Source organism: Aspergillus luchuensis, chromosome 1, assembly GCF_016861625.1.
Source record: "Aspergillus luchuensis IFO 4308 DNA, chromosome 1, nearly complete sequence".
Lineage (NCBI taxonomy): Eukaryota > Fungi > Ascomycota > Eurotiomycetes > Eurotiales > Aspergillaceae > Aspergillus > Aspergillus luchuensis.
In genome coordinates, this window is record NC_054849.1 from 4,886,652 (window position 1) to 4,901,442 (window position 14,791).

At 44.6% G+C, this 14,791-nt stretch overlaps 6 protein-coding genes and 3 non-coding genes across 9 annotated transcripts; 2 read left to right on the top strand and 7 right to left on the bottom strand.

Moving 5' to 3' along the window:
• Positions 1-1,614: 1,614 nt before the first annotated feature.
• Positions 1,615-2,229, bottom strand: AKAW2_11639A (uncharacterized protein; the record flags this gene model as incomplete). Its single annotated transcript, XM_041684145.1, has 1 exon — positions 1,615-2,229. One exon carries the CDS (start codon positions 2,227-2,229, stop codon positions 1,615-1,617), a length of 615 nt encoding a protein of 204 aa, XP_041538359.1.
• Positions 2,230-3,213: 984 nt separating this feature from the next.
• On the top strand, positions 3,214-4,205 carry AKAW2_11640S (putative mitochondrial carrier protein (Pet8); the record flags this gene model as incomplete). Its single annotated transcript, XM_041684147.1, has 2 exons — positions 3,214-3,249; positions 3,300-4,205. 2 exons carry the CDS (start codon positions 3,214-3,216, stop codon positions 4,203-4,205), a joined length of 942 nt encoding a protein of 313 aa, XP_041538360.1.
• A 736-nt stretch (positions 4,206-4,941) lies between these two features.
• On the bottom strand, positions 4,942-5,022 carry AKAW2_t10034A. The gene has a single exon. It is a non-coding gene; the product is annotated as a tRNA-Ser (tRNA).
• A 488-nt stretch (positions 5,023-5,510) lies between these two features.
• On the bottom strand, positions 5,511-5,591 carry AKAW2_t10035A. Its single transcript has one exon. It is a non-coding gene; the product is annotated as a tRNA-Ser (tRNA).
• A 434-nt stretch (positions 5,592-6,025) lies between these two features.
• On the bottom strand, positions 6,026-9,026 carry AKAW2_11641A (uncharacterized protein; the record flags this gene model as incomplete). The annotated part of the gene is made up of 3 exons (XM_041684148.1): positions 6,026-8,357; positions 8,412-8,617; positions 8,685-9,026. 3 exons carry the CDS (start codon positions 9,024-9,026, stop codon positions 6,026-6,028), a joined length of 2,880 nt encoding a protein of 959 aa, XP_041538361.1.
• An 814-nt stretch (positions 9,027-9,840) lies between these two features.
• On the top strand, positions 9,841-9,921 carry AKAW2_t10036S. The gene has a single exon. It is a non-coding gene; the product is annotated as a tRNA-Ser (tRNA).
• A 1,208-nt stretch (positions 9,922-11,129) lies between these two features.
• On the bottom strand, positions 11,130-11,923 carry AKAW2_11642A (ankyrin repeat domain-containing protein; the record flags this gene model as incomplete). Its single annotated transcript, XM_041684149.1, has 2 exons — positions 11,130-11,718; positions 11,769-11,923. The coding sequence occupies 2 exons, from the start codon at positions 11,921-11,923 to the stop codon at positions 11,130-11,132; spliced, it is 744 nt and encodes a 247-aa protein (XP_041538362.1).
• A 186-nt stretch (positions 11,924-12,109) lies between these two features.
• On the bottom strand, positions 12,110-12,555 carry AKAW2_11643A (uncharacterized protein; the record flags this gene model as incomplete). Its single annotated transcript, XM_041684150.1, has 2 exons — positions 12,110-12,284; positions 12,341-12,555. 2 exons carry the CDS (start codon positions 12,553-12,555, stop codon positions 12,110-12,112), a joined length of 390 nt encoding a protein of 129 aa, XP_041538363.1.
• An 856-nt stretch (positions 12,556-13,411) lies between these two features.
• MGT1 (MGMT family protein) lies at positions 13,412-13,909 on the bottom strand (the record flags this gene model as incomplete). The annotated part of the gene is made up of 1 exon (XM_041684151.1): positions 13,412-13,909. One exon carries the CDS (start codon positions 13,907-13,909, stop codon positions 13,412-13,414), a length of 498 nt encoding a protein of 165 aa, XP_041538364.1.
• Positions 13,910-14,791: the final 882 nt, after the last annotated feature.

The following is a 14,791-nucleotide window of genomic DNA, read 5'->3' on the forward strand; positions in this document are numbered from 1 at the left end:
AGTATTAGATGATTATTTATATAATTTATAACCTATTAATGCAATAGTGAGTCTTCTAGTCTTATAATAGTTGAGATATCTTATGTTTAAAAAGGGTCTTTTATATGGTATTACAGCTGGGCCGCCTAACTGTGGTGGGCCGCTTGACCGTGGGTTACGTTAACTAACTAGGCAGCTTATACTACGTTCTAAATTGATTCATAGCATAGACCTGGTAATTGTTTGGGATGCATAGTTGCTCCAATTGTAACTGTGTTTTGTTGTTGGATATCAAGGGAAACTGCGAACAACACATATGGGAGTTGTATAGGTATATAGTTTTAACTGAGGGTAGTGTAGCGCCCGATTCATTACATACACTATATACTCAAAAGTCTCGGGACACTCAAAATTTCTTTAATTTCTAACACAAATAACTCTCTCAAAAGATGAGATATAAGTCTCTAATCCTGAGTATATATAAATAATTATTATTTCTATATATAAATATAATAAATAAGAAATAATATTTATTATTCACGAAATAATCTATAATAAATTAAAATCTTTACTATTTTTTCGACGCAAATATATTAAGAAATTTATATGATATAATATTTTTTTATATTTTTATATTACTTTTTAATCAATTCTAAATATCTTTTATATATATTATTTTTTATAAAACCTAAAATTGATCATTTCGTGGTTTTTTAAAAATATAGATATAGAAATCTATTTTTTTTCTAGAAAATTTTGTACGGGTTCCTATACAAAATATATAATTCTTTAATTTTAATTATATTTAAATCTGTACAGTTTCACATAAAAGATTATAAGAAAAAAAATTTTGGTAGAGTATTTATCTTTTAATATTTAAATATAATATTATTAATTTTAAAATCCACTATACCATATAAATTTGTTGAGATATATAGATTTAAAATAGATGAGTTTTGGTGTGATTTGGGGGGTTGTCCCGAGACTTTTGAGCATCTATTGTACTTAACGGAGCCACCATGACTGAGTACTGATATCATGTTACTTCTTACCAGTACTTCTAACGGATGGACAATTGGATAACTATCCGAAACTTATTTTCATCTGATCGAAGTAATCGTTGGTTTCTTAAGCTCGAAAAAGACCAAGTATGTCACAGAAAGAGTATGATCTATATTATTCACAGGAGACGTGCAATACCAGATGGTACCGGTTCGGCCATCTCTTCCAAGTCGCTAGGTACGGGTAGAAACTCCGATGCCATATATGAACCATTCCAGACACCTTGGTGACCAGTTCCCAATCGAGCCTGCGAATGGGATACATCATAATTTTCAGGCTCCAGTGCTCCCCTCTCAAGCAACAGCTCCGCCCCCTCACAGTTTCCTCCATTGGGGTCCCCAGCCGTTCATCAAAGCTATCAATATCTGCACCCCACTCCAGCAATAGCTTGGCACATCTTCGGTGGCAGATATCACGAAAGTCCTTCCAGCTCTGTGTCATGATTGCGGCCAACGGTGTCCCAAGAAGGGTGCATGGTGTGTTGACGTCTGCATGTGATTCAAGAAGAATTTCGGCTACGTCATGAAAGCCCTGCACCACAGCAGCGTGCAAGGCTGTTCCTTGTTCGCCTGATTACAGGGAAACCTGTGAGCCAGAAGATAAAATAGCCCTGAGTGCACTCTCATCCCCTCTGGCTGCAGCGCGGTGCAACAAAATCTCACCAGTTTCAAAATGCTGTGTATCTGGGTCAGCACCCTGGCTGAGAAAATATGTAAGCAATTCAACATGGGGCAAGGTCAACGAAAGTAGGTGAGTGCAGATTGCTGCACGGTGTCTATCGTCCTTGGTAAACAAGTCGATAAATACTCGGACGCATTCTACATGCTCATTTTGCATTGCTTCCCTGAATGGCTCCTTGTTCAGGCGAGCCACTTGCGTGTCGTGCTGTGAGAGTTCCAGAAGGACATCGGTGTAATCAACGATCTGATCCAACGCTTTGAACTTGCGTTTAGATGGTCCCCTGAAAGTCAACTGTTCTTCGGCCTTATTTTCAAGCGGCTGAACAAAAAGCGCTTCAGGTCGGATTGTGGCTCGTATTGGCAAGAGATAACGAAGCATTTCTGCTCGGCGCCTAGACGTGACCAACATGAGTGCTTCAGAATATGTACCTGGCTCTTTGAATATTGAAAAAAAATAGAGCTCTCTAGCGCCGTCAGGATGTCTAGTCGTCCTGTCCTGAGAGTGCATCGGACCAAGTAAGACATATTGATGGAAGAGAAGTTATCTAACGCATGCCCAGCATTGATCAAGGCGGCCAATGTACGCATGTAGTCTGGCGTATCCTCACCCGATCCAAAATAAGGACCAGAACTAAACTTTTTATCAGTTATGTCATCACCTTGCATCTTCATTTGATTGACAGCAAGGTTTATTGCTGATTCGCCGCATCTGTTGCGAGCTGCCACATCAGCTCCCCATGACAGCAAGACATCAACAGCGCCAGCTCTTCCGTATTCAGCGGCCACGAGTATTCCATCCGGCCAATTGATCACCGTGAAATGCTCTAGCATCTGCACAGTAAAGCATTTGTACCCTAATGAGCATGGATAACGGAATACTTCACTGAAGTTTTCAGCGCTATATCCCGCATGGATTGCCTCCGAAAGTAGAGTGCTCGCGACCTTATGCCAGCTGCGATCAAGGCTAATCTGTAGCGCACTCGTGAACGTGTGATGCTCAATGTAGCCCCATGGATCTTAAATAAAGAGCCTCTTGGCTATATGTGCATGACCATTGTAACACGCGGCTTGCAAGGGAATCATCTCAAATATCGTAACACCGTAATTTCTGTCCGTCCGCGTCGGACGTAAGGGGCGTTGAATATGAAGGTGAGCTCCGCTGTCAAGCAGACATGATACAGCGGTTTTGTGTCCCTTTAAGGCAGCAAGATTAAGGGGGGAAACTTTGACAGGCTCTCGATGTTGTTGAAGCTCTGGGTCTAGGCGGAAACTAACCCATCGGGTTGTACCCAGCTTGATGTAGCTCCAGTCGAGTTTGGAGCTTCACGTAGTTCTGCACGGGATCCGCGGGCCCCATTTTTGTGCCATCGGCTCCCGATCACTTCTATACCAACTCCCTTTTTCTAATCCATGACGACTATGGAGTCCTTCACTTTGCCTTTCACTGTAACAGCGGATGTTTATCAGGCAATGAGTGCCCTTCATCAGTAATATGTCTGCCGATGTCAATAACAAGGACGTCTCAATTGTACGTGCCCGATATAATGATGGCCTTCCACTGCTACTAATCCCATTCAGGCAGCAGGCATCAGCGCAATTGGAGTTGAGCTACTCACCCACCCAATCGCCACGCTCATTACTCGATTACAATCACCTAGCTACGCGACGACATATCAGCATGTCAACGGCGGTATCAACCCAGCACTGTACCGAGGGTTGTATCAAGGATTCGGCCCAACTCTTATCACGAACATCCCTGCATCACTCGCATTTTTCACAATCTACGAGACTATGAAATCAACACTTCAACCGAGCGAAGGCACGCAATCGTCAAAATCCGACGAGCTAGCCACGTACGCGATCAGCAGCGCGGTAGCTGATTTGGTGGCCTGCGCCATCACTAACCCCGCCGAAGTCCTGACGCAGAATGCCCAGGTCGTGCAAGCTCAATCCAGCCATAGTCGTTCGCCACTACTGTCGACTGTCAGGCATTTTTCCCGGCATCCGGCCAAGCTCTGGGCCGGGTATACGATGCTAGCTGCTAGCCATCTCCCCGGGACGAGTCTGACCTTCTTGCTGTATGAGTATCTCAAGACGGGTTGGTTTGAGGTCCCGCAGAATTGCAGTGAGGTTAGGACTTATTTCAAGCGAGGGCTTTACAGCGGTGCACTGGCTAGCGCAGCGGTTTCTCTGCTATTCATCCCGGTTGATGTAGTGAAAACGCACTTGAGGCTTGCGGTGGGTATGCCCACCCACTCTCGACTGCCTTCAAGGGCAGATCTCCTCGCTACACCTGTGTCAGTGAAGGTACAGCGGGTATCGTCCGGAAATGCGATGGCTGTTACAAGACGCATATTAGCGAAGGATGGCATACGAGGTCTTTTCCGAGGCGGGGCCTTGACGTGCCTCGCAGCTGGTCTGGGAGGTGGTTTGTTCCTTGGGTGTTACGACGGTTTCAAGGCATACTTTGGAGCGCACGTATAAGTACGCGGCGCCTCAGAATGCTAGCGGCTCTTTCCACTCCTGGTTATGGATCTGTATAATAGAGTATCTCCACTCTTTATAAAGAAATGACGCATACGAAGATAGAATGTTGGCGATTTCAGTGTCCTTTACAGCCTAGAACGTACGGCTGCACTGCTAGACCTCGGCAGAACTTCGAAACCGGTGAGCATCGACCCTCAAGGCCTTCCATCATCAATAGAACCTCTTGATGTTCACCCTCAATGGGCCCTCGCTCATCCGCCAAGACGAAGTTTTTGCATAATTCACCATGTTGGGATGCATAACCACCGCTGACTTATTCTGGAATATGTGTTATCCTTTTTAGGTCTTAGCTTGGGTAAGGTATTCTTAGATTAATCTCTGTTTATCTTACTTATTTATATCTAGTTTATGCCCAATGAATTTGCGAATTCTAGACCCTCTTGAACTACCCATGTATCTATCGAAGCCTGAAAGACAACCCGCCATATCTATCATTCTTTGAGGTATTGATAATTCCGGATCGCTTCAGGGCGTCTCCTTACTTTGACTCAGTGACGTGAAAGCAGGTGATACTATCGAATATAAAGGAGATTTTGAACTGAATTGGCATGAAGATGAATATTTCAGATAATATTGAGAAATAAGAATAATGGTAGTAGTGGTAGTAGTGGTAGTAGTAAAGATAATGATAGAAAGAAAGAAAGAACAGAGCCAAAAACATTAGATTATAAATCGTCAGCGACAGGATTCGAACCTGTGCACGCGAACGTATCAGATTTCGAATCTGACGCCTTAACCACTCGGCCACACTGACTAATCATAGTAGTAGTATGACAATAGTAGTAGTAGTAGTAGAGGGTCTCAGTTGCGAGGGGGTCAGAAATAATAGACTCAGTATCAGACTGGGTTTTTCTGACTCCGTCCCAGCTTTTCTAAACTAAATCAGTTATTATATCAATATATCTACACTTTTAGTATTTTTAGGGTTTTCTTTTAGGGATTATTAGGGTATTTAGGATATCAGGGCTTTTTCAAGATTTTTATTTTATTTTTTTAATAATCTTATTAATCACGTGCAGACATGATTCAGTATCAGAAATGCTATCAAATCACATGTATAGTCTCAGTCAGAGTCAGGATTTCTCTGAAACTGTCCGAGCTGTTTTTCCAGCTCCGGTCTGATACTCTCGCACTAATTTCTGACCCCCTCGCAGCTGTATCCCCTAGTAGTAGTTAGTAGGGTAGTATTGATAATGATAGGAAGAAAAAGATAACAGAGCTAAAAAAGAATTAATTGTACATCGTCAGCGACAGGATTCGAACCTGTGCACGCGAACGTATCAGATTTCGAATCTGACGCCTTAACCACTCGGCCACACTGACTAATATGCTATGTTGACCTTCATTTGCGTCTGTATAGCTAAGCGTAGCCTCGGAGTTCCATCATCCATTATGCTGCCATGCTAACTATCATCATAAGAATATCTTTCTCCTCTTTGGGCGGCCCACCTGCTGTCGGTAGGCCAATAGCTGAGAGATATACTAAATATAGTAGGTACTAATTGTATATATAATCCTTCTGATGGTCCTACTGGTAGTACGTCTAGGTCTAGCAACACCTACAATACTACTTATTACTACCTGCCTCTATACCAGTAAAAGTCCTCCAGGTCTTTGACTGAAATATATCTGGCATTAGTAATGGCAGTACTAGCCATTGAAGGAGCAGAGTCGTTTAATCAGGATCTCACAGTTGGATAGTACATTGAAAATTTTATTGGTCTTGTACTTCTATACCTTTATCCGATTCTGGTTTCTTAGATATCCTTTCGCTTACGGGACATTACCACTCCATTGTCATCTGTAAATGCACCCCCAATAAAACTCTTCAATGCCGGGTAAGCTGCAAGTATCCTGGTATTTCGGTGATCAATGTCGATGAAGCGCCGAGGACGAGTATATATCTCAAGAAGCTGGTCACCATTAAGCTCATCCACAAGTGTATTTGCTTTGCAGCACGACTGCCAGCTTTTATGGCTTGCATATTGGACAAAGGTCTCTTGACCATCAGATTCCTTTATTGAAATGCGGAATGCCAGTCGAGCTCCGGGGTCCCCATCCCTGATATCTTGCGCCCAGACATTGGGGTTTCTAACACCAGGTGGGGAAAGTTCAGCCTTGACCCAGAATCCTCCCTTGTGGTTCTCCCTGGTCGCGTTTATGTAGATCTTGGTATGCTGGATGTCCACACTATAATGGCCTGGAGCTCGCTCACGGCCTTGATACCAGCAGCCCAAGGCCAGACACAACCGGTTCTTGAAATTGCCAATTCGCGTGTTTGCAGCTAGCTTTGGTTCCGGAATTTCAGTATATTCTCGGTCTGAATCTTCATCATCCAGCATAACTCCACACATAGCTGCTTCATGGATGGCATGCTCATCAGCCGCATTGTACTCACCAGTCACTTTGTACTCTTCCGGTGTTGAGCTCCCGGGATGAAGTTCTAGATAAAGTGATTTGACTGCGCTTAGGATTTTTCTGTCTATAGTGCCACGTCGCTTGACTTTTGAATCAGGGATTCGGCGTACACCAGTTGACCTTACTTGTCTGGGAACAACAAGGCTAAGGACGAGAAGACCGTAGCGCAAAGAGCCCCCAGCAGACTGTTCAAGTCGACGAATCTGCTCCTCAGTTTCGAAACCATTCTTTGCCAACCAAGCTTGCAGGAGGGGCTCGAGATTTGCCGGGGCTATTTTCTCAATTTTTTTATTGTTTTCATCGTCCCAGTTCCGAATTATCAGAGCAAGCGAAACAGCTGACTCATAAAAGCCCTGTCTAAGCTTAGTGCCGGTTATATCGGAAACAAATCGAAATAATGTCCCTAACTGACATGCCTCTCTGGCTTTGGTAGCCCAAAGGCCGCCGAGAGGAGCAGGCGAGCGAATAAAAGTTCGGTTAATCCTAGACTCTTCGATATCAAGCCATACTTGATACTCAAAATCATGTAGTTTCAGAATAAAACTCCTGAGGCGTATATTGGCCGGCACTGCTATTTTCTCCGAATTATGGCCACATAGCAAGATCACCCGCATCTGGCTTCCACAGATGAGCCGCCAGGTGTGTGCAGAGAGCATATGTTCATCAGCAATATGAAGTGGGGCTGCCTGAAATGTACCGGAGATGTATGTAAATTTCTGGAGATTGAAGGACCAGATCAACGAGTTTGTTTCGGTGAAGCCGCTCTCATGCAACCCCCATGGAAGATTAGGCCGGCCATCCCCATATGCACACGACGGTGCATGATCTAGGATGATACCGATCGGGGCTCGAGTGCTGCCAAAAGGACTTTCAAGGTCAGCCTGTGTCAAATTGCCCTGCTGCAATATGATAGCTGATACCGATTCGAACCAAGAGCTGAGATCTATGGGCTCCTCTTCCTGTTTTCTCCATATACTATCCTCAGGTTGCGGCAAGTGGGGGTTTTCCAGCTCAGTATTTGTTTCTATGGCGTCCCATAATGCTGCAAGATGATCGAATGGGGTCATGCTGTTCCAGAACGACGATTTAACGCTCTTCTGGGACTGCTGGCTATCTTGGTCCCGCTGAGCCTTTAAACTCCTTCGGAAGCTTGGCCATTTCTTGATTTCCGGATCGGGTGACTCTTCCAGTAAGCACACAGCCTGATCACGAACAGTATATCCCAGCTCCCTGCCTTGAAAAAGAGGCGAAACAACATTTAATCCAATGCCGGAGTACTTTCCATTCTCAGGCGGGCCAAAAACCTGCTCCAGCGTCCGAGCAGGCAGAGACTGAAAAGCGAGACACATGACCTTCTCTAGAACATTATTAAAAACACTTCTAGTTACGCGATCGGTGCTTCCAGGGAACGGAATTGTCCACAGTCGAATGAAGTTGGCGTAACGATAACCTGCCCCTTCTTTTATGATATAATAATGTAGGTTGTTTACAGAACCCTTGCGAATAGCATTCGTATGCTGGGAAATCCGCCGATGGAGGTTTTCTGATTGGCCAACATATGCACGCCAGTACAAAGGGCTGCGGGTGTCTCTTATATAGTCCAGGTAACCCCCATTGGAGCAATGCCAAATATCTAGGCCTGTGGCTTGCTTTTGGCGGATATCGTCAAGTCTGAATGTTTTCAGTGAGACGGAATCTCTAAGTCGAGGGAGACACGGCGCTTACTTCTCAATATCGATGATCTTGCCCTGGAGAGACTTGGCTAGTGGGTCGATAGTGTCGTATACCATCCCAACGAATATCTCGGGGCCTCCTACATGCTTGATCACTGTTTTATATGGTAAGCAGTCAACCTTGATATCCGTAGAGTTTCCCGATAGCAAGAATTTGACCAGCGCAGTGATAGTATATCTCAGGTCTGGGAACGCTATCTTCAACACGCTGTCAGCCCGGTGCATCCAATCTTTGTTTTAGTGGTAATAGTGGTGCAGTCGTTACCTCGACGATAGGTGGGGAAAGTTCAAGGCCAAGGCCAACATCGTTCCCAACTGCAGCAACGGGTGCAATAGCAGTAGAGTCCTTATTCGATCTCGAAGGGCAGTTACTCATCTTGTGGCCCTTCTTGTGGCACCGGTAGCACTCGGGTCCGAACTCCGTGCAAGTGTTTTTCCGGTGGCCTACTCGCCCGCAGCCTTTGCAGATCGGTGCAGCATTGGGGGCTTGGGGGCAGCTATGCTTAGGAGTCAGGGGATGGTGGCAATACTGACAGAACTGATGGCATTCATGGCGCCAATGGCCTTCATAGCCGCATCTGCTGCAATATGGTGTATGGAGAGGCATTTTCGAGGGCTGTTGTGAACAATAACAACAACGAAAAGGGGTGATGGAAGAATGAATAACTTGTCTCGGTGGGGGGTGCGTGCAAGTTTAGATAATCAGCAGAGGCTTCTGGTGAGCCTAAGGTAACTGAACTATAGGGGTCACCTGGTAAGGCACCGTGTAGGTTTGTGAGACGTTGTGAGCACCACACTCAAGTGCTCCCCTGCTTACATCTGGATGTTTTGGACTACAATACTAGCCCAAGCTAAATGAATAGCATAAACTAGTGTAAAGACACCATCTTACCAAGTAGGCCAGAGAGAGACATATATCACTGGCTAGTACTCAAGCTGACGGAGCAACAAATGTCTCAACATACTGTAGTCACCTACCGTGATTCAGAACACATACGCACTCAAACATTCAATATATGATAGATGGCATCAACTTTCCATATGTGTCACTTGTCAAATGAAAGAGGAGCTATATTCCTATGAAATGGAATGGCTTAATACAACAGATTGTAGCCAAAACCTTGATCCAGGGATGTTGTTTCGAGATCCGTGCTCTGTTCCAGATTAACTATAAAACACATTACTACATAGCTATTATATGTTGAGGCATCTGCCGGAGTAGGCGCAGTCACGTGCCTGGCGCTCAGACCGCCCACGAACGACCCCTTATCTTGACCGCTAGATCACCTAGATAGCTACAATTCAAGACACTCTTTTGCTGCAATTCGCGTTCGTTTTCGTTGCTTCGTTGCTTTGCTTTGCTAGTAATCTCGCACCTCAACATTATATATGATAAATTGTACAGCTTTCCAAGCGTGCTAGTCAGTGTGGCCGAGTGGTTAAGGCGTCAGATTCGAAATCTGATACGTTCGCGTGCACAGGTTCGAATCCTGTCGCTGACGATTTATAATTAATTTTTTTTTTTTTTTAGAGCTCTGTCATCTTTTTCTTTCTATTATCGCTAATATTTTTAATTTATTATAGAAATATGTATTCAAAGTCATTGACATGACCTGTCATACAGTAAAGCACCCATATAAGCAACTACTGATATAGGGAATCCTCCACCACAAGCAACGGGACATGGTGTTCAAATTGCTACACTGTACAAATCTCCTCGTTTCTCGGCGGCTATTCTCTCTTTCTTGGGTCTTTACAATATAGCTCAAAAGTCTCAGGACATCTCGCTCCCGCGCAACGCGCGTCAAAAATCTTACCATCTTCAACCAACCACTATACCACCAAGATGAGATATTTTGGAACAGAAACCAGTGTAAATCATAGTTACTCTTATAAACTTTCTCCTGAAACATATTCTATGGTTTTATTTAGACCAGAAATAAAATAATCTCCAGGTAAACTAGCCAAGCAATTCAGAATCTTTGTAATAGGATCTACTTGTCAGGGTAGAAAGCCTGTTAACTAGGTATGGAATCAGCTATTAAAAATGATAGATTCATTTAATAATAATAAAGATAGCTTATATCCGCAAGATAAACTCAGATAGATCTTGGTATTAAAAATAATTTAGATAATTAATTATACCATTTTTAGCTGCTCCGCGGTTAGATATAAGAAAATCTTACATCTAACTGTTAACCGTTCGGCAGGTAGAAATTTGTCCCTTAACCTACCCTACCCTGGCCGTCAACCACTCTAAGTATAATTATATGTCTGGTGCTCAGGCCGCCCACAAATAATCTCTTACTTTTATTATACTAGAATACCTAGATAGCTACTAATTCAACTCACACTTTTACTACAATTTCGCGTTCGTTTGCTTGCTTTTCTATTGTTTCGTTGCTTTGCTAGTAATCTCGCGCCCTCGACACTTTTCGTACTAAGCAATCTGCAAACTGAAGTTTTGGCGGATTCAGTTTTGCACCTGCTTCAAGAAGCATTTGCACTATGCTCTGATGCCCAGCGTACAACGCAGCTCCCAGAGCACTGTGGTATCTCCCACGAGACTGTTCCCAGAAATTGTTAGCTCCATGATGAATAAGTACGTCCACAGCCTTTTCATGACCTCCAAAAGCAGCAGCTTGCAGTGTATCACCGAAATGACCTCCGTACCCTTGAACATCAGCTTTGTAAGCAAGAAGGAGCGACATTATCTCTCTATGTTGCCGCGGCTTGCAGCAGCCTGAAGGGCATCTCCCAGCTCATGATCTTCTTCGTTTGGATCTGTACCCTTCTCAAGCAGACATTTAGTGATTTCAAAATTGTTGATTATGACAGCTGCGCGAAGAGAAAAGCCGTATCGTCCTCGAAGCTTGATATTAGCTCCAGCATCAAGAACTAGCTGTACTATTGACAGCTTCTCACTTGCAATAGCAGCCGCGAGCGCATTGCTAAAGAAACCTTTTTCCTCGTTTGTGTCGGTGCAGCTTTGCAATAGCAGCTTTGCTCTCCTCATCTTGCCTCCCGCGAGGGCTATTTGAAGGGGATCAGGCCTGATGTCTGGAGCAAAGTCTCCAACATCCCCTGCCATAAGCCGCTGGAAATTTGGAATATTCCCTTTGAAAGCTGCGGTCTGTATGGCATCATCGAATTGCTGCTGTGTAGTAAGCTTGACCCCAGCATCAAGCAGGAGTTCTGCAACTGCATTGTCATCACTCGCCAAAGCCGCCTGCAGGGACTGTAATATTCCCCCCTTCTGGGCACAGAGGAAGAGGTGCCATGATGGATCAGAAGCTGCACTATTTCCGTCAACCCCCAAAAACACGCCGCTCGAAGTGCATTCTCGTACTGAAACCCCGGTGCGTCTATATTGGCTCCCAAGTCTAGGAGCTTCTGAACAACCATGATGTGGCCACCACGAGCTGCCAGGAATAGCCCAGAGCTTCCATCTTTGTTTGTCTGGTTCACATCCAAATCCTCAACATTATTGTTATTCTCAAGCATTTCCACGAATCCAAAGCGGCAGATAAAAAATAGCGGTGTTCGTGGAGTGCTTATTGAGGCATCAAGCTTTCTTTCAATTGTAGATTTCTACCTAGAACTGCCTTCTCTCTGCTATAGCTCGAAATTGTCCAGCCAGTCATCAAAGTGCTCTTCTTTTGTAAAGAAGTCTGTGAGACGAGTAACAACTTAGGCTCTTTGGGGTGCACACCCAAGGTCCTCCACATGAGATGGCCAATAGTTTGTAGCGTATTTGAGGAATCCATTTTCACCACAATCTTCGCCCAGATATGCACCCAGGCACCTCAGGGCCATGCTATAGCACGCTTCTTTATCGCGATAGATCTCAGCGGATTCGAGATATCTGTAGATTGTGTCAGCTGCTACGATTTGGGTACAGGCTGATCTGATGATAATTACTCTCGAACCGTCGGATGAGCGAGCCTGAACGTATTTGTTTCGTTATCTATCACCAAGCCACAGCAGTAATCAATGATGGTCCCCGATTGCAGAGTCGACAAGCACCTTGCCGAACGTGCTACGGCGATAAGAAAATCTGGGATAGGGAGCATTCGTTTCGCACCCAGAAGCCAGTAAAACGTAAATCTAGCCACTTCTCTGGCAGTTACCTTCATTGACTCAATTCGGCAATGAATGGCGGCGTAGGATCGACCAAGCGTTGCAGGTAGAGATTTTAGAGCTTCATAAATACTTTCCAGGTATCACTGATTCATTCGAGTTGCAGCGACACCCATAGGAACCTGTTATATTAAGTCAGAGAGCGATTCTTAGAACGACCTTGGCCCCTTGCTATCATTCTATTTTTTTAGGTGGGGGGGGGGTTGGTGACTGGACGGTACTGACTAGTTCAATCCATATGACTGTAGCAGCTACTTGAAGCGACTGTATGATGATTGATGGTATTGTAGAGGTAGCGGAGGAAGAGGGGTCCTCGAAGCTATACTAGATGGTCTAATCATCCAGAATAGGAGGGAACATGTAGTCATGTGACAATGACGATTCTTTACCGTAGCAATCAGTAGTAAGTAGTTTAGTATCTAGTGGAAATTGATAGTGTCCTCACTGTCTATCAAATGGATTTTTTGCAAACTATATATAGCATTATTTAGTACATTCCCACTATTTGCCAACTACTTGAAAAGTATTGCATTCCATCATCTATACATTGAAGGCTTCTTTTCTTCTCTGGATCGTCTGCGTTTGTTTGCTTCATACCAGAGGAAGTTTGGTAAGGTGTCAGGACACATCCCGTATGGTTTCTAGCAGAACTGGTGAGATTTCGATTAGATTTAGAAGTCTGGCAGACTATCCAACTGAAAGAATTTTGTGCCATTTGATTAGATTTTCGTGAGCTTGTCAGTTTCATTCTAGACCAATTAGATACAAGCATTGCTATCCTACACATTCTCCCACAATGTACAGACCTCCATACTACCTACAGAGGAACCATCCCATGAGAGTAATCATACTTCATATCACTTTACTGACAGCAAACGAACCCATTCCAAACTCCTCGAAGCACAACCCCCTCGCCATCCCCTCCGTAGTAAACTCAACCCCTTCCTCCTCCAACATTCTCTTCTTCATGCCGACCCCATCCTTCGCTTTCTTCTTTGCCCCTCCTGACCCCTCAGCACCGCTGTACCCCACCAGCAGCTTCCCGTTACCTCCCAACACCCGATGACAGGGTACCTCCGGTGCAAAGGGGTTCAGACGCATCGCGGCCCCAACTGCTCGAGGACTAGTACCAATATGCTTGGCAAGTGCAGCATAGGTAGTCCAGCGGCCTGCGGGGACGGATAGCAAAGCAAGGTAGATTTTACGGCGGTGAGAGGGGAGGGTGGGATGTGTGGTTATTTTCTTGATCATTTTTGTTTTGATGTCTGTGGTTGTTGGTTGCGGGGTTGGTTGTGTAATAGCCTTCTGTTGTTGTTCTTGTGGTTGGTGTTGCGTTTGAGGTAAAGCCATGGTTACAGGCCCAGTGCTCTGTTGGTATGTAGTATTTCGCCTGGATGTATGATTGGATGGTGATGACTGCCGTTGTTTGTGTGAGGATGTTATATTTAGATAGTAGTAGACAGGGGCAAGGATAGTGATGATGGTTTCTTTGTTTGTTTGATGTTCGACCGTTGCAGGATAAATAAGGTACGGAGCACAGAATATGTTGTGTTGGTGTGGGATGAGATAACTTTCTTTGTCCTTTCCCCGTTTGTTTGTGATCTTTATCGGATAATGATGTTGGGTAGTACTAGTAGTAAATGAGATGATGAGATGAGATGAGATAACTATGGATGAGGTACCCGCTCTGCTTTGTTTTGTGTCCGAAACTTCACTCAATAGGGAATTAAGTTCAGCGATAAAGGGGTACAAGATACTGTTTGTGTTGGGTTAGCTTGATCTTCCTTTGTATTGTGGATGGCTATTTTTATACTTACTGTAACTGATCACTCAACAAGGACAAAGTGGGTTGAGGTTTTGGTGGGTAGGTAGTAGTACTAGATGGAAGCAAAGTAGATGGTGGCACAACCGTTTGATGTTACCGTAGAACGTTGTTCTTTATATGCAGAACTGCAGAAGCGAGAGAGGGGTCTGGAACTTGACTCCGCAACATTGTGCTCGAATTGACGAATCGGGTGGTTCCGTGCACATGACTGTCTCCATTCCTGACTGGTGTGGCACGGCATGCTTCCATGGTTGGAGAAATCTAGCCATTCTATGGTTCGTCACATTCATGATTCTTTATGCGTTTGAATATGATGGAATTGTAGCATTCACCGGGATGGCAGCGGGATGGAATCTGATGCGATGCACTGCCGTTAGGCCCAGCCCAGACTTACCGCGATGGCGTAC